The following is a 22,320-nucleotide window of genomic DNA, read 5'->3' on the forward strand; positions in this document are numbered from 1 at the left end:
GTGAGCAACAGGCTCAGACACTTGTTCAAAATTTTTGTAAATTATCACATGAATTGTCCACATGACTTTAATTTGAACAACTTTTTAATCTTAGCTTTTTTTAATTATTATTTTTGTCTGTGTCTGCTTTTTTCAGCCTTTTAGCAGTTTTAGGGTGACACATATGTGACGCTGCTCAGTACCTGGGCGAGGATTCAGAAAACCAAACTTAATTGTTGATCTTTTTGCTTTTTTGTTTCCTCTTTCTGGAGTTCTTTTCAGCCAATGTGGCACCCTAATGAGGTTACAAATGTCTGCCAGAAGGTTGTGTCAGGTTGGAAGGGTAAGACAGTGGAACTGAGTAGCAGGAGACAGGGAGGAATGATGCCTGTTTGCTCAGGACTGTGGCTGAACCACAGCCTGCAGGTATGTCTGTGAGGAGGTGCCACTGCTCATGGCAATTTTAAGCTAGTTAAGCTCAGGTATTGCTGGCAGCACAGTTGTTGCACCATAAACTACATCCAAGCTTGCAAAACCTGCTTGAGATGTTCAGTTGCTTAGATTGTGGGAGTTCTGTGCTTGTGCTGCTCTGCTGCTCCCGTGGTGCCTGAGCCAGCCTGGATATGGTGTAGCCACAGAAATGTGTTTACCAGACCTAAGCTAAAATATAAAGTTACAAGTTCCTTAGCTGGGTGTCGAGATGAAGTTACAGGACATGGACACTGACTTGGTGCTCCTAAAGGACAAGACCTTGCTCCAGTTTGTTCCTTGCTTGCACCAATCCAGTTGGTTTGGAGCTATTGAAACACTTGCTTAGCAGAACACGCCCTGCTGCCTTTGAGATTTTTGCTCTGTGGGATTTTTGCTGTGTAGAATTTTTAAGCTCCCCAAAATCATTTCAGTCAGAATTTAGTCTTTATTTATTAATAAATAATACGTATATACTACTTTTTCTGCTAAACTGGAAGATCCATGTGTGGCTACACAATTAAAATAAAAATAGTAGATTTCACTTGTTTTCTTCTAAAGAAAGGTAAAAATTGTGGTTATACTTCTAAGGAAGATTTTTTTCCTGTAGAAATAATTGTTTGCCGTGATTCAGATTTCTTTCTCTTTTCCTTCAGTATTCTTCCCTGACACATTTCTTCAAAAGGCAGAAGTTTCCACCCAAGGGGGAATTTATGTAAATAATTTGTTGAAATGTAGTGTTTTTGAGTAATATGATTTAATAAATTAATATGAGAACTCAGAAATGCTTTCTTCCTTTTCCATTAGATCATACAGTGTGCCAACAGACTGAAGAATTTTTAATAGTTTTATTTCATTTTTTGATTGAAAATGGGGCTCTAGGAAAAACAATTGTGCAAATGTTAATTCTGTCTTTCTCCATCAGTGATTGCTGTGTTTTAGGCAAGTACTGTGTAGTTTCCTAGAGGAAAAAATGAAAATTCATTTTAAATGTTTATTTTTTGTGTGTGGCTTGTTACATCCTTGTTACTAAGAGATGATTAAATATTTGAGCACCCAGTAGTGTTCTATAACATAAAGTTGTACTGTGAACTGGTTATTTCATCGGTAAACTTTTAGGGTTTAGGGGTGCAACAGGGAAATCCTGTGCATGAGTTGCATGGCAAGAGTGGGTTTTGATACTGCAAACATTTAGAGATGGAGGCAGCTCATGTGCATGTATCAACTGCAGTAAGTATTTGCATGTGGAAGGTTAAGCAGTTAAAACTCTGCAGAGCTGGAGTCATCTGAAGGAGGTCAGTAGTATCTTGGATTTACCATGAACCTTGCAAAGGTGGATCTGCATTTCAGGAAACCAGCATACACTTCCACTGTGGTTGGTGGAAGGTTCTGAACAACAGAACCAAGCTTGAAGCTGAGATATATTCACAGTCCCAAATGGCAGGGACAGTCTCCTGAAGGCAAATCATTGGCTTTAGACTTTATTAGGCCCTTACTTTAATTACCACCTCATTACTTGCTTTGCTTCCACAAAAAGTATTCCATACTGTCATTTTCCCTAAGTAACTGGAAATGTGATTGAAAGGGATGTTTAAAGTGAGACTAATTCAAGATTAAATAGTCACAAATTATATTATTGCTACATGTAAACAAATTACTTGCATATCTGATTTTATTCAGATTACTTTTCAAGTGGTAAATAATGCTTTATCACTTATATAGTGCTCTTACATCTTTAGAGTGCTTTTCTCACATTAATTAATCATCATTAAACACTCTGAGGTGGGTAGGTTAATACTATTATCCCCATTTTGCAGATGAAGAAATGTAGACTGAGAGGTTGTGATTTGCTCAAGGCCATATAGAAGAAACAAAATCAGAGCTGGGATTAGATCTGTGTCCCTAGTTTCTAATTTCAGAAGACCAGCCAGATTGTGAGCCACAGTTTTGAAGCAGAATACTCAAATGTGCATGTAGAAACAGCAGCCACTCGCTTGGCCTCTCACATACCTAACTTGAAGTTTGTTTGAACAGCAGCTTTGCTTTTGTGCCGTGCTGCATATTTCCATGTTCATACCCACCAGTGTGGAAATGGCCTCTTGTTCATTTAGGACCTCTTCCTAATCTGATGGGGCATTTTTGTTTTCATCACTTTCATTGAAATTTACTTTCATCTTAAAAATACCAGTTTCTACTTCTTTGGACTTGACCATAACTGCGTGACTTGGATACAGCAGGTTTACCGTTGGTACCCCAAACTGCCAGCAGATGATACCAGTACCAGCTCTATTGCTTACAGTTTTTTTCACAAGCTGAGACATAAATAAGATTCTGACTTGGCAACTTGCCTACTTGCTATTCAGAAGAGATGAGAGAGAAGAATTGCACCTTTGTGGGCAGTGAGTGCCCAGCTTCTTAGTAGAGAGAAGGATTCGCACACATGCACTTCACCTCGGAGAAGTGCCTCCATAAAACAAAAGAGTCTTGGAATGGAGAGGAGAGCACTATTTGTGCACCACTTTGATAATCAGAAGCACCTCAGATAATTATATTCAGCTGTTAGTAATATCCAAACAGAATCAACAGGTAAGGAAAAATAAGATGTAGGAAAGAGGTGCCCTTGTACAGAAGGGTAAAGACCTGCTGGGGAAAGGTGGGGTAATGTGGAATAGGTTAGAGACCCATGGGCATGTACAGGTAAGAATCTGCTTTGTGCTCCAGTATCCTTCTGGCCTGTTATCATTGCCAAGGAAATGTTGCAAGTGATTGTAGTGCCTGGCTGCTGAGTTAGGAGCTCTGGTTTCAGTTCCCAGCCCTGAGCAGTGTTAGTGATTAAGTTACTCAGCCTGCAGAATCAGTGCAGTGCTTCTTCAAAGTGCTGTACACTTTAATTCATGAAAGAGATTTTGAACTCTTCGGATGGAAGATCCTGGAGAAGGTGGAGTATAAATAGATGGACTAGAAAGAGAGAATATGTTGCAGACAGAAGGAATTTTTTGTCTTTGGTCAGCTGATTAAGTCTTTGGCTGTCTGATAGGACTTGCTTGGAGGTGGGATTTGGAGTTGGAGTCTACACCAGCCTGCAAAGTGCCCTGTGATCAGATTGGCACAGTGGGACTGGGGCATACCTAGGAAGTGATGGTCTGAAGCTGATCCTCATGCTCTGCTTGTGACACTTAGAAACAGGAGATTCCCTAAAAGCAGCAACATGGGTTTGCTTTGAAATAGCTCAACCTAGTAGCAGTGAGAGCAGAACCAGCTCATAATCTCCAGCTTTAATGGTCCAGTTTTCAATCCAGGAGGAATTCCACGTTGTGTTACAGGTGTGCAGGGGTGTCCCGAGGGGGTGCTTGTGGAGCTCTGTCCAGTCAGGGGCTTGAGAAGCACGAAATTTTAACAAGTTGCTGTTAAAGGTGGAAAGGAAGGAAACGAGGTGTTTGCCCATTTACTTTCTTTTAAGACTACAGAATGTGTTTTCCTACAGTGTTTTAAAAAACAGACCCGTTATTTGGTAGTGTTAAGTTTGCTGCAAGAATTGTTTAATAAAAATTTTAGTATGCAGATAAGCCACCGATAACCATGTGCATTCACAAACTTGTACACTTTTATGCCTAAAAGGGCAGAATTCAAAGTTTATTGGTACCACTTCCACTACAATGTCTTAAAAGTGGTGCATACTTGGTGACACTAGGTGTCCAGGTAAATTGAACTCAAGTGAACAAACAAACAGATCATTTATTTTATTTACCCTAAAGGGGATTTTCATTCTTTAATTGTAACGCTAAATATAAATTATGTGTGGAAGATAGACTAATGATTTTCCTGTGTTTGATTAAAGGCAAAGAATCAAAGATTTGTTTATATATTTAGCTATTTGTTTCTTTGCTGTGATAAGACCAGTTGTTATCCAAACAGTGGGACTGACCTAATAAAGGACATATGCATAATTGATCTCCATCTGTTTTTCAATATTTATTCTCTCTATTCTTTTAATAGACTTCAGTTCCAGAAGTGCAGCCTGCAATATTTTTAAGGTGGTATATTTTAACACTTCTGTAAAAGGTCTCATTTTATACTGGCCACTGAAACGAAAAGGTTTGTTGTTGGTTCCACCCTTTAGTATCCCTTCAAGAGAGATTATATCAAAGAAGAAGAATTAAATTAAAATTGATTGGTGTTATTGATTTTTCTCTTTTTTTTTTTTTTTTAGGGGGGATAAAGGGTGATGGAAACAGCATATTCCCCTATGCTATTTTACTGATGGACTATTTTTTAAAAACATAAAAAGCATATGTGCCCAATTTACATATTTACTAATTAAAAAAAGCTTCCTGGAAACATTAAGTAGACTATCTTCTGTAACCTTTAACATTGTAGCTAATAGATATAGCCTGGAAATTTTCATAGAAGGTCCTCTAAATAATGTAAATGATTATGAATATGTAACTAGTTAATATGCAGCTACGAAAGGATTATCATGTAGAGGTTAATGAACATGCTGCTCTTATGGTTTGCAGGGCTTTTCTTTTTGTGCTTTTAGCTCACTTCATGCATGGAAAGTCATGTATTGGGAATGGAAAGCTTCCTGTCTTTTCCATCTTCATCTGTAATGGGGCAATTAAATTGGAACTTTCTTGAAGGATTTCATAAACATTTTTGTATGCTAAATTATGTTGTGTACTCCACAAGTGCTGCCAAATGTGAAAGGATGAAGGATGTGGGTAGAAGAGGCTCTGACTCTTTGACTTGTCAGTGGTGGGCTCCAGTGTGTGTTAGCATTGTTATCAGATGTTGCTGTGCACTGTGATTTGTACCTTCTGCAGAAACTTTACTCTTAGTTTTACTCTTAATATTAACAGTATGAACTAGATTTCTGGGTTGATGTCCTGTACAAGTCTGTATATTTACTCTTAAGCTTAAAAATAGTTAGCTTGCACATTAAGAAAGATATTTGCTAGGCATTTGATTTGTAGGAGTTTAAAGCAAATGATAAATTTAAACTTGGCTTATGTGGGATGAGCTACCTGGATCATCCTGATGGATTATGAAATACCATAACCACAAATGTAGAACTGATCCTTTTCATTTAAGAACTTTACTCTGTTTAAAGAATTATTAGCTCACAAAGTAGTCCCATTTTTTTACTCCTACATGAGTAGAAAGTGCAGGGTCTGAGATCTGTTCTGCAATAGCTGCACATATGCTAACTGAAAAAAAAAAATTGTCTTTCATTCTGTTGTTTCGGGAAAAAAAAGAATTATCTGCTCCAGTGATTTCAGTGATACTTGAATGTATGTTATTGTTTTCTCTGCAAATTTTCTCATTAATTGCTTTCAAATGTTAGTATTATTTTGGCTATAGGAAAAATGAAATTTGTAAAAAAAAAAAAAAAATCCAGAAAATACTTATATTGAGAAGATGTCTAGACATATTTAACTGCCTCATGGCTTCATTGCATTTCATATAATTGAATGAAATTGTTTGTATATTTTTGGTAACCATTATTCAGAGATCAAAATATGTTTTGAAAGACAAAATCTCCACGTAATTGTGGCAGAGAAGGTCACAGGTTTCAGCATCCTGTCTGTTTGGTCTATATTTAGTTTAAAAAATACAGTTAAAAAAGAAAAAAGTATTAAATTTTAACAATGTGCTTTATTTTGTAATTTCTTTTGTATCTCTTGGGAAAGCCTGTGGCATAAGGAAGTAACTGAAATATTCATATTAAAACTTTGCTTTTTTGACACCCAGCAAGAACAGAAGGAAAGCCAGCAGCCCATCATGGTGTCAAATATCCGTGTATTTATACAGCACAAAGTTAATTCGTGCTTTTTCAAGTTGAAATGGCCAGTGGAAACATTTGTTGATGTACTGGTAGAGGAAAAATGTTTTTGGTGCTGTGAGGTTCATTTGTTTTTGTTTTTAATGACTGAGTATGGAAGTTACATTGATGTCTTGTTATAATTTATGTTGTTTTCTTATTCTGCAAACATGTAACACTGAAAATAGATCGGCAGATTGCACAAACTGCTACTTATCTCAGATGGTGTGTCACGTAATAGTTATGGAGCAGGTATTGTACCAAAATATGGAGTGAAAAGCTGTAATTTTTTTCTGTGGTTATCACTCTGCATTAGTGTGTGATAAAGTGTGCTGCTTAAGAACGACCATTCACATGCCTTTGCCTTGACAAATAAAAATGTATATAGAGGCACCACCAAATCTGTAAAGCTACTGTTCTAGTTTCTGATGCATTGACATTGCAGCTGTGTGCTTAGCCTTGTTTTTTTCATGAGTAGTTATCTGTTTTAATGACAGGTGGTCACTAGCTGCCAAGAAAAAATCCAGCACTGGTAAGTAGAAAATGTTTGATTACATGCTTAAAATACTGATGAGTAACCTAGTTATATTTTAGTAAAGTACTGCTATTTATTCAGATGAGAGTCAAATCCTGCTAGCATGTTTTGGGGATTATAGTTAGTGATAGCTCGGAATTGTTGCAATGCACTCTCTTTAAAATGTATATATTTCTCACTGATGTCATTAAATCACAAATACAGTGAGCTTTAGTGTTTATACTTCTGCCTTAAATACCCATCTAATTCGTCATTTTTTCCCAAGTAACCTTGTGGGATGAGTGCTGAATTTGCCTGATTGGTGAAAAAGTGCTCCTAGGGTAGAATTATTCTTGTTGTTTTCTAACTATGGAGCAAGTAGGGAAATTCTGCTTGCTCCCCTTCATGTGCTAAAACAATGTGAAAGTAATGTTTCATTGTTCCCTCTCCCCCCCTCCCCCAGTAAAGAATGTGCTAAAGCTTAGTTTTTAATACTTAAAAGAAATGGTTTGTTATGTAAAAAAATTATCTCTGGGCACTTTTTTCTCTGTTGGCAATCTATGGTTAATAGAAAACATGCCTAGTAAATAATAGTTTTGTATGGCATCTGAGGAAAATGTACATTTAATGGTGAATGAAATCTTATATTATGAGTTACTGTGAGATATAACAGTTGATCTTACAGATATCAAATTACGATATATCCATGCTGTGTTTACCATGATTTTACTGAGAGAACAACAGGAGCTGTCTTGATTATTGTCTGCAGGGTTATTGCAGAATCACAGCAACTGCCCCTTTAGTGGTGAGATTAAACCTTTGGTTATACACCATCAAGCATATAATATTTTAAATTTATTTTAAGAGGCTTTTTCTTCATGCCTGAAAGATCTCCAGGCAAATAATTTATATTTAGTGTGTATCAAATGTTTTTAGTTTAAATGCACATAGGCTGCAAGCCCTGGATAAGAGGGAAAAAAAATCAAGGCAATCTATACACATCATCATATTAAATTCTGACTATTGGCTCGCAAAAATAATCTAAAACTAATATGTTTCATTTATGCTTAAAATTCAGAGGCTGCATTAATTTTCAATAAGGGAAATATTATTGAAGTGCCTACTGGTGCTGCTGTGGTGAAGGCAGGCAGGATATCTCCAGCACATGCACTTTCTCAGGAGCTTTGCAGTGTCTGTACCTATTTGGTGCCACGTGAAATTCTGCATGGACATTCTTTCACTGAGAGACAATATTGTTCAGAAATAAACTGTTTGACAGAAAGCCTTGGAATTTGAGCAGATTTTTAAAAGTTTGGAAAGTTGTGACAATGATTTCCCCTTTTAAAATGGCAGAGGTTTGTGGAGCGGGTTGGGAGGCTTGGCTGTGGAAGGAGAAGTTGCCTCCTGTGTTTGCTTTTGTGCAAACTCTGGTCATGACCCCATGACCTTGGGGGCTTTGGGCACAGAATGTCTAAAGAACAACCTAACTTACTGGTATCTTTTATATAGAAAAGCAGTTTGCACAGCATCCGTGCAATCTTCACTTTATAAAAAATTATTTAAAATTTAGTACCCTTATTTAGGTCTTGATTGTGCAAGAGCTGAGTGCTCTTGTTTCAACTGAGTAATTTGTTCATAGAAGACCTTTTAAGTAGTCAGTGACACAGAAGAATGTTAAATAGAATTGGGTGAATAACAATAGGGTTTTAAAATGCTCAGCTTCAATATATTTCCATTAAATTATTTTCTTTTTAATTTTTTCAGTGCACTTTTTGAAGTATATTTCTAAAGTCATGAATCCTATAATGGGTCTGGTATGGGATTAAATATCTAGACATGCATTTCCCCTGCTAGGGACATGTTCATAGCTGTAGTCCCAGGATTATTCCTCCCTGTTCACTTTAGTTCTTCATTTCCTGGGACAGAGCGTAGCACTGGCACACCCCAGAGCCTGTGAGACCATCAGCTGTAGGTAAGGAGGGAGGTCAGCTTCCTTCCTTAAGTAATGCTCTTTCAGGCCAATTAAATAAAAGGATTAATTTTAATTTTATGTTGGTGGTCCATTTCAGGATGTGGCCCTGCTTTTAGAGATTCCCGTGGTGGAGCTTTGCTCAGCAAAGGGCAGCAGTCCCACTGAAAAAAGCAGAATGCTTTGCTCTCCAAAGCAACGTGGCTTTTGTGGCAACTGATTTCTCCTGATTTCAGATTATTCAGTAATGGGCAGCAGTCAGCCCTTAAAGGCAGTGTCTTCTTTTCAGATTAATGAAGAAATGTTGAGTGACTTTCAGCCATGAAATGATGGGAATGTTTAATTCTGCTGCGAATGGGGGAATTTTCATACCATTCTCTTGCCATGGAGGCTTCTCTCTGCGTTTGAGACATGGGACAGGATTGTGTTTGTTTTTCAGTGAGTGGTTGGAGTCCATTTCTCAGATCCAGATCTCTCTGAGGCAAAGGCTGGACTCCGTAAATAGCATTAAGTAATTGATTGTTATTGTTGACACCAAGTTGTCATTATGTTCCTTCCTCCCCCAAAACATCTCAGTGATTTTTGTTAAGATTCATGAGTTTGTCCTTCCCCTTTGAAGGAAGTGAATTATGTTTTCACTCTGATGTGGGCAATGGACAGAGAAACTTGCCTAAAATGTCTGGGAGAAATCTTCTGTCAGAGCAAAGCAGTAGCAAGCATCTTTTGTAAATCACTTCTGTGGAATACGTTTTTAATGTCCAAATGACATAAAAGCCTAAATTAATTTTTTTTCAGGACGAGTTCAGCAACTTTAAATAGGTATAAAGTAGGATGGTTACACCTAAGTTAAACTGTGAAGCAAATGAGTCAAACATAGGAGTATCAGATAATTTTTCATAACGAATGCTGAAAAAGATTTCACTCAGCTTATGAATCTGAGAAAATCGATGGTAATATTTTGAGAGTTGTGTTATCAACTATGACATTCATTTTTCAGCACATTTATAGATTGCTTTCCTGAATCATCCCCAGAAAACCTGTAATTTGCATCTTGGGTCAGCGTTGTTAAGTGTGCTGCTCTGTGCTTTCAGTTGCCTTTTATTGCAGAATTTACTGCCATATATATGTTTACTGTTTTGAAGTTACAAGTAAACAATATCATCAAACCTGACATTTATATGCCAACTCCTTCATGCAGGAGCTGATTTCTGACCATCTTCAGAATGGCAGTGGTCCATTAAGACCTTTTCCAGACAAATTTAGGTGTTTAAGAATGTCTTCACAAAATAAGGCTTCTTTTTGGAGGGAGTGTAGTTCCTTGTTTTGCACACAAAGGAAAATCCCTGCAGCCATTGAAAGGCTGTACCTTGCAAAGTCCTGTGAAGAACCAGGTGTCTGCCCTGGGAATACTTTGCCTGAGTTCCCCAAGCCATTTCTCTCCTGGGTAGCAACATGTAGCGTGAGCCTTATTTACATTTTAGATAGAGAAGTAGCAGAAGGGACACTCCTCACCTGTATTGTCCCTTGTCAGGGGCTGAAGATGGGACAGAATCCTGGTGCTCGAACCATCTTTCAGGAGTGTTGACTCTTGACAGGAGCATGAAGTTTATGTGAAAATCAAAATTAATTAAAATGTTGCCGATTGATTCAGCTCAAAGGGAGGTCATGAGTTCTTTATTACAACTGATACTTTGAAGAATTTGCCTCTTATAAAATATAAACGGGATTTTCAGTTATTTTTCTAGATGTTGGTGGTGTTATAACTTGAATTTGAACCTGGAGTGAGATATGTGAGATCCTAGTGAAAGAACTGATACTTTGTACCATGGAAAGTTCAAATTCAGAAAGAGACATGCACAAGCTAAAAGAATCATATACCTATCTTAATACACATTATTATAAAATAATCCAGCTATTATGTTTGTCATCCCATGTCTTTTATAAATAAGTTATTAATCTATCAACTGCATGTGTTTAAGGGTAAAGTAGTTTATTTTTCTTGTGTGTTGTTGATTTTCTAGCAGAAAAAACATTGTACTTTATCTCTGAAATGGAATCAATTTGAATTTGTCAAACAGGAAGAAGGTGGAGAGCGATTATGAAGCTCTTCAGGAACGACTCCATACATTGCCTGACAAACTGTCCTATGATATCATGGTATGTAAAGTGTAGAGGTCACACAAGAAAATGGGCTAGAACTGTTAGTAATGGGGTGCCTGCACTACTGGTGAGGTGTTACTACTTAGTAATGTTACATTTATTATGATGATAGTTAAACCTTTGCTTTTGTTTCTTTCTCTTTTCTTTGAAATCCATTATAAATCACAGTGTTACTGACAACTGAGAGCTGATGACATAAACGCTTAACACAAAACCTGACATGTTTGATATGTAAATCTATTGTATAGAAAACTATAATTATGACTGAATTACGGTACTTAGTCATTTCCTGAGAAGAAAGTGGCCGTAGTATTTCCTGATTCATGGAAATAAACCCTAGAACATTGATTTTTACATAAAAAGGTGCTGCTAATTTTTGTTCCACCGATCTTCCTATTGACATAGCGATCTTTTCTGGTGCTTTGAATCTTCCCTAACAACTGCACAGCTCCCTGTGTAAAATTTGCCTTGTTGGCTTGAGCTCACCAGAATTTTGTACAAATTGGCTTCTCTCTCTTTCTTTTTTCCCTCTTCCCCTCTCAGGTTCAATTCAAGATAGATCTTTGAAGGGAGGGAAGTTGTCCTGTACATAACTGAGTGGCTGATTTCAGCACACAATGCCTGACTGCTGTCTTCCTTGGCAGTCTGGCTCAGATGTACAGTTGGGTTGTTAATAAGAAGGCGTTGGAGTACACTTAGCATGTGGGAAAAAGGAGTGTTTCCCTTTCCTGTGCTGACGATACAGCTCTGGATTTTATGTGTGTAGCCCATTTATCATGTATGTACATGTGGCCACATGATGTAAAGCAAAAAGATTGTGTTGTTTCAAAGCACAGAACCCCCCCTCTTTTTAAAAAAAGCTTGATAAGGCTTATTCTAGTTAAAGCAGCAATATCAACTCACATCTGTTATTTTAAATGTATATAAATAGTTCCTCTCCTGTTAGCCAAATATTTTCATATGTTTTCAATTTTGCTTTCATCATTTTGGAGAAAGAGTGAACAGGCAACTGGTGCAGTCTGCTACTTTAAAACCAAGTCAAGGAGAGTACACGTGTAGGAAAAACACATTCTGCATAGTCTTAACATCGGGGTCCTGCCTGCTGGAGAACTGTTTCAAGCGTTGGTACCCTCCTGGATATTGAAGCTAGGGAAGATTGCTTTCAAAGGAGACAGACCCACTAGGCCAAGTGCTCTGCTTCAGCACAAACATGATGAGAAAGCAAGTGGCTGTAAGGAAATAAAAAAGGAGGCAGAGGAATAAAGCAGAAGGAGCTGATACAAACTGTCGGAGACAGATCTCTTTTTACCCTGAGAAAGAGAAAACTTGATGTGGATGTGGTTCTTACCTTTTTGCCTCATCCATTTTAAGTTTAATTTTATTTTGGTCTTCTGTTCTCTTTGATGGAAGCCCAAAGGCAGCCAGGCAGGTGACCTGAGGGTCGGATGCCAGGGAATAGTGCAGGGGACAGGGATGAAGATGGCTAAAGTTCCTCCTCAGCCAGAGGACTTGCCCAAGCCCTGTCTGTAAAGTGTGGCTGGTAGAAGGTGTCTTATGTACAGGGCACTGGTTTTATGACTTTACAATACATGTTAAAATGGGGCCAACACATTTTAAGAAGCACCTATAAAGTTATAAAATGTGTTTATTACCAGTGTACTCCTGCCTGAAGTGTTCTGCTTTTATCTGTTGTCCTTGTGCCTGGAGAGCTGTTGCAGGATGAGTGATGCTGGAGCATCACTGGAAGGTTGAGGTCTGTAATGTTTTGAATAACACAGCAGAGTGACATTAAGCACTGTCTGTGGTCCTGCTAATAGCCCCACAGACTTACACTGGAGTTTGTTGGTGCTTAATATTAGCAGGACAGATACTGAGAAAAGCAACTCTGAATTGGCCATACCTGTTCAAGTATTTTAAAAATTTTGGCAAACCTAATCAGGCAATTAGGAAATTAATGTAGTCTGCATGCAGCAAATAAGTAACTCAAATGATAATATTTGTATTATCAAGGTTGATATGTTTGCATTAAGTGAATTTGTTTTCCATGTGAGCATTCAGCTATATTATAGTTTTCTGTCACAAAACAACTTGTCTGGTGAAATACAGCTTTTCAGATTTTGTAAGTACAATACTAAGTTCAAATGGATCTGGTCATTTGAATATTTCTGAAGGGTTAGTCATTAAATAACTTCTGCAGAATTTTCTTTTAAACTCTATTTTACTTTTTTAAAAAAAACCTCCAAGACATGTATAACTGTCTACATTTTATTTTCATTAGTGATTTTCAGCAGTTTCTTCTGTGTCTTTGACAGGTACCTTTTGGTCCTCTTGCCTTCATGCCAGGAAAGCTTGTCCACACCAATGAGGTCACTGTTCTGCTTGGGGACAACTGGTTTTCAAAATGCTCAGCAAAGCAGGCTATTGAGCTGGTTGAGCACAGAAAAAAACGTATGTATGCTTCTGAACATAATTTAATAGTCAAAATGACATGTCTTTTTGTTGATATATAAAATTAGTGACATCTACGCTGTTCACTTTTTTTTGTGAACTCACAAACAGGAGTCTCATTCAGCTGTAATATCAATTTAGCACCTTATTTTCCATCTTTACTTGACAGTTGATTGAAGACTTCTAATTAGAAAGGCCAAACCAAACTAAAAAGCACCTTTCACTTTTCTTTAATGTGACAAATGCTGTGTTCTCTTCCAGAAAGTGGACACCATGTAGTGCTTTTTTTCTTAGTCAGCTTATTCCCTATATTCTGTTCCCTTATCTGGTTTCTTATTTCTTTGCTGCCTTGTCCTCTCTTTTGGTTGGGCTTTTTTGTCTGTATAATTTTCCAGCTTTCTTCTCCCTCTATACATACTTTCCTCCTGCCTGTTGGGTTTTTTTCTCTCTTGCTGCTCAGCTGCATTTCTGCCTCCTGCCTTTGACATTCCTGTCCATTGGTGTGGAGTGATCCGCTGGATCTCCCCAGTTCAAGTGCAGTTGGTCACCACCAAATTCATCTTACAGAGCAGCACATCACAGAGGCAGACAGGCAGTTCCTGGGTTTGTTTCCAGCTCTTTTTAGCTGGTGGTGAGATCTTGGCTTTGAAGAGCCAAGAACTACCAGCAAGTGCTGTGCATGGCACACTTTGCAACCTCTTTGTGTTGGAAAGACTGAGAGCCTAAAATATTTGATGTAAATGTCAAAGAAGGAAAAGCACAACAGAATGGAAAATAAATTGGTGCCTATTAGCCTTTGCTGTTTGCTTCAGATAAGCATTTGAGTTGATTTTTTTCATATTGGTTTTACCTGTAATCTGTCTCATTCCTGAGTGAGTGCTCACTGCAGCTTTGCCCCGTGTATTTTACAACTACCACGACTATTTACACTGAATTTTTGTTTGACTTCAGCTGTCCATGTTGCTGCCTGCAGCAGAACACCCTAGAGCTTCCCCATCTGAATAAGTTTTTTTTTTCAATTTTGTGCAGGCAATATCTGTGTAAGAAAAGTTTGGGTTGTTTTATAAAAATTCATTTGCTGTATTACTTTATAATATTCCTTTATGAAGAGCACTGTCAAAAGTATGTGATTTGTATATTTTACCTATTATCTTTCTTAATCTGGTTCTCATGACACAACTTTGCAATTTTCTTTCTTACTGAACTGAATCTGTATTATTTATTGTGACTCTTATGAGATCTCAGATCCACATCTTTTTCCTTGGTCATCTGATATTTTTTTCAGTGCTGCAGAATATTTTTGTGGCTGTTATATTCTGTGAAATCATTTGACCTTTGCATAGTAGATGTTTGAACATTAAGTAGTCTTCTGGGAGACACACAATAAATGCTGGATTCTTTCCTTTATGATCTTTTAAATTGTATTTAAAATACAAACTCAGAAATACTAATTTCTTTTAAAGCAAAATAGACATTGATGCTGGATATAAAGCCTCCATTCAGCTGATAGTTCACTTTAGCTGTGTGATGGCTGCCAGTGGGAGGCTCCAAAACACTGATATTAACTAAAAACTTTTTTTTTAAAGGACTGTTTTCAGTTTGGGATGATAAAAAAACATATTAGTACATGTGATTCTGAACAAAAGATACTTTGTCCCTAGATATACTTTTTTCCCTTAAAAAAACACAAGTGACTTAAACTCTTTAAACCATTTTCATACTAAATGAATGCAACTTAGAGAAGAATACTGGAGATTTTATTAGTTTGTTCTAATCTGAAAAATAGTGTGTGAAAGACCTGTAGGACACTGCTGTATAATATGAATTGGCTGCTTTTGGCACACGTGTGCAAGACTGATGTTTGGCAAGTGTTAGTTTTGAGTCTCTTTTGTGCATTTATTGCACTGGAGTTATTTTCCCAGGTATGACTTCTGATTTCACTGGCATTTTGTGAGCAGAGGCTCTTCACAGTTTACAGGGTGTATTGGGCATTACTGTTACGTTGACACAACGTGATTTGATTTTTAGCACATAATCTTTTTGTTTTGGACATCAATTCCGCGAGTAGGTCACACCCGCTGGAAAGGAGGGCACGCTCAGTGCAGGGGATTACACTGCCAGCAGTCCCCAGCGTGCCAGGGGGAAGGTCCTCACACAGCAAAGCTTTTTAAGCATGTGCTTAAGGCCAGTGTGTGCTTAAAGGCTTTTGATATATAGGAATTGGGGTCTGAACAGAGCAAAGAAAGGCTCATGCCGAAATAAAGCTGGCAATATTTGTTGATGGTTTGCTTCTTCAGTGACCTACATTTTTTTTTTTTTTTATCTAATACTACTCTATTTAATTTAGATGGGTGTTTTTTCATAAGTAGCTGGTCAAATCTGTTCAGATAACTGAAATGAACTTAATTAGTACAGCACTGGTAATTCAGTGCTTTACCAGAAATTAGGAGATATAAGGAAATAAATACAAGACATACATTTTCATTGCATGTCATATCTCGTGTGTCTCACTCTCCTGAATGGTGAGAAGTGGGAGAGCATCTGTTCAGGGTTTAAGTTTTCTGTTGGGACTGGCTCTTAGGTAGAAAAGGGTAAGAGATTCCTCTAACTCAGTTCTGAATTTTTTTCTCGCTGGTTCTGAGGAGTTTTCGTTATTGCCTTTGACTAATCTGACGTGGGTCTGCCCATTGGAGACCTCTGGCCCCGCTGGCCTTTGAGCACATCAGTGCCCCAACAGTTAATTTAATCAAGGCTCACAGGACATTTTCTTCACAGTTATATTCCTTCTGTGTGTGTTGGATGCATGCAAGAATGGAGAATATGAATTTGCATGCTTAAGCAGCAATAGTGCCAGATAAATCAAACAATATCAGTGAGTATAAAGCCTTGGAAGTTAGGGGTAGCAATAAGAGTGTACTATATATAAAAGCTTTAAATATTACTTAGCACTAATTAGGTCATCCTTTTTGTCTTAGTAGTTTTGTTAAATTTGCTTTTTAAAGGAGAACGAGTGAAAAAATGTTTGCTTCTGTGGAACAGAGAAATGCCCAGCCACAGCAGATTAATTTCTTGGTTAAAATTTATTTAATTGAAAGGAATAATTGAAGGGTGACTGTACTGAATTTTGAATGCACTTTAACTGACATAGCTGTAGAAAGCTGTATTTTGGGGATACATTTTTGTTTGCTTAGCTTTTGATTTAGATGCAAACTGTTCAGCACTGTGATTGGTTGAAATGTATTTGGTAAAATTTGGGACAGTCACTCATGTCAAATGTTACTTTTTCATAAAATATTGATCACGTTTTCTTGAATAATATTTGAGTTGCAGTAGATCTTTGATTTGCTGTGCATATTTTTGACATTTGAGAGGCTTAGTTACTCCCCAAACTGTTAATAAATCTAATGAAGTTTATGGAATTACCAAGCATATTTTTAATTCTTTTAAAATCATTGCAGTTTGATAAACCAGGTAGTACAAATAATGGGAAACACTTTACACATATGTTTGTAAAAATGTGAAGAAATAGTGAAGTAGATTAAAGGATATGCACACCAAATTCCATTAAAATAAAAGAAATTAGCTTTTTAAGTATGTCACAGTTTAGCACAACAATAATGCAATTGTACTTTTTTTTTCTCCTACAATTATCTTGCTTAAGGTACTTCATAATATTTCTGTTCTCCTCAAGGCAAGACTGTATTGTCTCAGTATTCAAAGAGGAAATAAAGATTCTTTTTGTGAATATGGGATTATATCTTTTACGTGTTTGTGATGATATAAATTACATTTTTTCTCTATATCAGTAATCTCATTAATTCTTTAAGATGGGAAATTTTTCATTACAATAGTCCCTGTGGTAGTTACTATAGAAAAAAATTAAATAGATTTTTCTTGTAAATATTTGTGGATTAATTCAGTATGCTAGGTATTCCAAGTGTCTAAACACTTTAAAGGGTGGGAAATTAAAACATGCACACAGAACTAGGAGTGGTTTTATTGTGTTAAAAATTTATCAGATTAAAAAAAAAATCCCACTTAAAGGAGAATTGTTGAACTACTTAGTGATTGTGTCTTCAGTATATGTAAGAATACCCTTGCAGTGTCATGCTGCAAATGAATTCATGAAATGAAAATACTGATTACATTAACATACAGTATTGTGATAGTACCCAATTGTAAATTGCAGTATGTAACCTTTAATACAAATATTTGTGTCAATCAAAATTGACCGATAGCTTGGTACACAGGGTTTAAAAGATACCATTGTTTTTAATAAGATGATCCGGGAGGATGAGGACCAGTTTGAATTTGTTCCTTATCAGCATTTCCAGAAAAAAAAAGGATATTGTCTCCAAAATACATGATAGGAAGGCTTTCCATTTCCCATCTGTGAATGAGTGAGGCCTTTAGAGGTTTCAGTGTTTCATCCGAGGGTGAAAATAACTTCCTTAATATTCTAAAGAATGTAGCACAACTTGTCTACTCGCATTTTTGGGGGTGTAAAGAGCAAAAAGTGCAGGCAGTGCTACAAAGAAATTTAGCCGTTACTTTTCTTTATTAAAAAATTTAACCACTGGTTTTCTTTATTAAAAAAAAATAATAATTTCTGTTCTTTTTCGTGCATGCCAGAGAATTCTGCCTCACTGTGCTTTTGAACTTGTTTTTAACCATTTTTTGCGACTGTCACTTTTTAGTTTGGTAACCTCCATCAGTTCCTTCCTTACCCTTGTTAAGTTAGGAGCTGATTCTGTGGAGTGCTAAGTGCTCTAAATTTGCTCTGCAGTTCCCAGGAGGTGTTTGGTTTCTCACAAGACCATGGCCTGGGTATTTTAACCAGAACACAGTGGAAGAAAGTAAGAAGCATAGACTCCTTTCTCTAAGTTACATACTGTGATCCAAAGAAAACCTTACCTTTTCATAATTTTGCTGGACAACAGAGGAGTTATCTGAATGCCAGCCACCCTTCTTCATTTAGGAGGAATTCAGATGTATTCACTTAATTCTAGCAATTACATAGGTGTGTTGAACCTAAGAGGGAAATGTGGTGCATTTACTTAGTGTTCCTAAGGCCAAATTGCCTGTACAAATTTTTACAGAAGAAATGACGTTGGTTTTGATACCAGGGGAACATGGAAAACAGAATGAAAATTGTCTTTAAATGATGCAAAGTTCCTGCACAAAGGATTGCATTGCATTTTAAAAGACTAGTGCAGTTGCTGTTATAAGGAATGAATTTATGTGTCTTGTTGCAAGCACAAAGAGAGCTTAAATCCATATACACAAAGAGCCATCAGGATTCTCCTTTAACTCTTAAATCCATTTCTAGAAAAATGAACAGGAAAGAATAGAAAAACAGAGAAGGGTGTTTTGAAAAGCTTTTAGTAGATCCTGCTTTCTGCAGAACTGCAGATCTTACTTGTTTCAAGTAGCCTGTGATTGTTTGTTGGAAAATGATTAGCCACAAAAAATTCCGTTGCTTATTAAACATGTATTTATTGAAATACATATAAAAATCCTCAGATGATTGATCTACTTATTCAGACCCTTAAAAGCAAGAAAATAAGTAATGCACTTCAAACAGCACACCATAAACTCAACCCATTAATAGTACTTGCAGTTGTGCTGTAGTGTTGTACTTCTGCAGGGAAATACCTTCCATCTCCAAAAGAATTCAGGAGTGGAGCATGTGCATTGGTTTGTATGATACTTCACCTCCAGCCTCAGTACCATTAACATGGTCTGTTAACAGACTGCATGATAGGCATTCTTGTTTTGTTCAGGGGTCAATAATAGTTGGGCTAGAAATTGCTGATTGGATTCTGCATGCAAAATGCTGTTCTGTGGGTCTCCCATGTAACTTCCCTTCTGCACCTGGAGTGGGATGGTGGCAGCCCAGCATCTCCATGGTGGAAAATGCCAGCTGTTGAAGTACTGCCTTCAGGTTGTACCTCCAGGTTCTTGCTCTGGAGGAACTGAGTCAGTAACAGAGGTAGGTGGTTGTTCCCTGGCCTGTACCAACACTCTGGGTATAACTGTATTAACCCTGGTTACCTTTTACTTGAGAAATTTTGTTAGGCTGCGAGAAAATCTTGACTCTAAATCTCAGTTGCATACAGAACTCTTTGTTATACTTAATTTAAAATTTCTGTCCCATCACCTATCCTCAAAGGAGATTATTTCCTAACTTTCGTGTGTTTTTTCTGTTATATATCCATGAGACTCCCCTGAAGGCTAACGGAACCTAGTGAGGTGCACTAGGCTTCAGCTTTGTCTCAGTTTGTCCTGTTTCACAAAGTCTGACTTTTCAAAATAGATCAACCTGTTCTCACTATTCTTGTCTGTTCTTACTATTTAAATCCCAGTGTAACACACAGTTTCCAGAAGTAACTAAAATAATGTCTATGATTCCCCAAATCCTTATAGACAACACTCCAAGGACATTAATGTCAAACTCAGATAATTAAAATTTGTATCCAGCCAGGCTAATTAACCCATTAAAACCAAAACGCATAGATGAGAATTTGTGTCAGTTTGGCATTAGTACGTTGTCATGTCGTGTAAACTCTGGTTTCGGTGGACTTCATTTCAACAATATGAAATGTGTTCCCCAATTATTTTCTCCTCTACCAGCGTATTTGTAGCAAGGAGAGGGCTGCTTCTTAAAAATGACTAATCGTGGTGTAGGAAATCCAGTCAAGTCCTTTCAGACTAATAAGGGAGCTGGGAAGGAGTGATCTAAATGTAAAGAGATCTTGCTGCCTGGAAATATTCAAATGCTGCTGTGTAGAGGAAATCTACATATCCTGATTTCTGGTTCAAATACCTTTTCCTTTTGGCAGTTCTGGAAAACAGTCCTGGAGGCTCTGGCTGGTCTGTGGGGCTGAACTGTCTTTCCAAGTGGTTTAGCTGAGACATGTAAATAGGAACTACGCGGGTTCACCTGAAAGCCATGTCAGACTTTGCTCAGATTATTGGATGTGACAAAGTTGGACAACAGCCTCTGGTTCAATCCGTCTTAAAAGGCTCTAAGAAGCTTAAACCACGGGGTAGTAAGAGGAGGAGACTGTGGAGCCTCTCTTATTCTACTGATATTTTTATGGGGGTCTCAATTAATAAAAAAACCCCTGTAGTTTGTAGAGTGACTTGTTTCTCAGTAGTTACTGTGCATTTCAAAATTCAGTGAATTATGTCGGAGACTTTTAGAGTGCACAGTGGCAAGTTTAAAACACGAAACCCTGAGCTTGCCCTCCAGTTGGGTGAATGAGCCTTTTTCCAGGAGGCCCCTTCTTTGCTGAAGGGCCTGACCAAGGGAAAGTCTCTCCTTTGGCCAGGCAGGAACCTCGGTTTTCTGCTGGCAGGGCAAGGTGAGCAACCCGGTGGGGCTGAGTGGGGACACCGGGATGGAGCGTCAGGGTAATCCCAGCTGTCCGCTGCTGTGCCTGGGGCAAGTCACTTAAACTGTCTGTTTCTTCATCTGTAAAATAGGAGAGAGTAACTCTCACCTCCCTCACAGATTAGTTAATGCTTGTACAGCATTTTAAAGTAAAACACCGTGTGTAACCGCTCAGTGTCCTTACCTAACGGAGCAAACCAAGGTGCTCCCATCCGGAAGGCAGCATCACAGCCTGGTGCTCCAGGAGCAGCGTAACCTGGATGGCTGTTGAACAATATTTAGATATGCAGGCAATGAGTGAGACACTCGTGGTGTTTAAGAAACAGCTGAGCACAACGTTTACTATGAATGTAAGATAACAACTTGACGAAAATCGATCCCAACTAGATGCTTATGTGTACTGAGAGTACCTTCAAGGGCTGAAGGCACGGGTGGGAGCATTTTGTAGGAAAACTATCACCACCTCTCTTTTATTTGGACTTTGGAGGTGCATTATACACCAAAAGAAACTGTGGATGATGTTTATACGAATTAACTGATAATAAGAGCTGCTGTGTGTGATGGAGGATGAGGCAGCTCTCAAAGGAGTTGTGTGAGGGGAGCAGGACCCCGGCTGTGTGTGGAAGGAGCTGTGTACTCTGATGGGTCTGTGTTGGCACTGCTCGAGACATCAAATACTTCTTGTAAATGGTATTTCATCCAGGAGGAAATGCAAATGCAGAGCTTTTTTCATAGAATAATCCTAAGCTATTTCCTAGAAACAGCCTAACTAATGGAGATGACTGCACATTTGACACATAGGTTGCTGTTTGGTTTAAAGGTTAATGCTTTTGAAATACTCCAGAAGTCTGAGCTGTGCTTCTTGTTGGAAAGGGGGGACTTTGCTTGAATAGCCTTTTCCAAAATGCGTAAAATTCTTTCTAAACTATTTACTGCAAGTAATACATTTTTAAGGAATTGTATTTGAGACACTGTGAGATATCAACAAGGAGAAAAGCATACAATACTGAATCTGATAAAATTAGGATGAGAGTAATCCCACACACTTAGTGGTAGTTGTTTTCCCTTGACTGTTTCATGCATAATTCTCTCTTCTGCATGTGTAGAGGGGGAGGAAGAATCTGAACCTGTTCGTAGAAGTCTGAGTCACTAAGATTTTGTTTTGTAAGTACAAGTACAAACTCATTTTGTCTACTTAAAGGCATTTTCTAATAATTTTGTGGTTATTAGTATATTTTCACACATCCTTATCTGAAAGGCCTATCATTATATGAAATGCAATCTCTGAAACATTTACTACTGCATACCCTAGCCAGAAAACTGTATGGGGAGTAGCTGTGTATGGACTTAAAACTTTTTAGGATTCGCCTCAAGACCAGAGAGATACTTAATTAAATATTAAAGTAACAGGCAAAAGGAGAGTTAAGAGTAAAAAAACCTGAGAATTGTTTTGAAAGTGATTTTTCAACCGGAATATTTTGTGGTTGTTGTCCCTCATTACACGTTCCTCTCTGTAGAATGGGAAGAGCAGGATGCTCTACCATACTTCTATACGGTGAAAATAA

The 22,320-nt window shown here is 37.7% G+C and overlaps 1 protein-coding gene across 1 annotated transcript in view; it reads left to right on the forward strand.

Annotated features, from left to right (window-relative positions):
- URI1 (URI1 prefoldin like chaperone) overlaps positions 1-22,320 on the forward strand; it is a 41,581-nt gene that overhangs the window by 4,705 nt on the left and 14,556 nt on the right. The window contains exons 2-4 of the mRNA XM_032700998.1: positions 6,766-6,800; positions 10,830-10,908; positions 13,224-13,359. Coding sequence (XP_032556889.1) covers positions 6,766-6,800; positions 10,830-10,908; positions 13,224-13,359 — 250 coding nt within the window. The remainder of the gene's footprint in view (positions 1-6,765; positions 6,801-10,829; positions 10,909-13,223; positions 13,360-22,320) is intronic.

This window comes from Chiroxiphia lanceolata, chromosome 13 (assembly GCF_009829145.1).
Source record: "Chiroxiphia lanceolata isolate bChiLan1 chromosome 13, bChiLan1.pri, whole genome shotgun sequence".
Taxonomy (NCBI): domain Eukaryota; kingdom Metazoa; phylum Chordata; class Aves; order Passeriformes; family Pipridae; genus Chiroxiphia; species Chiroxiphia lanceolata.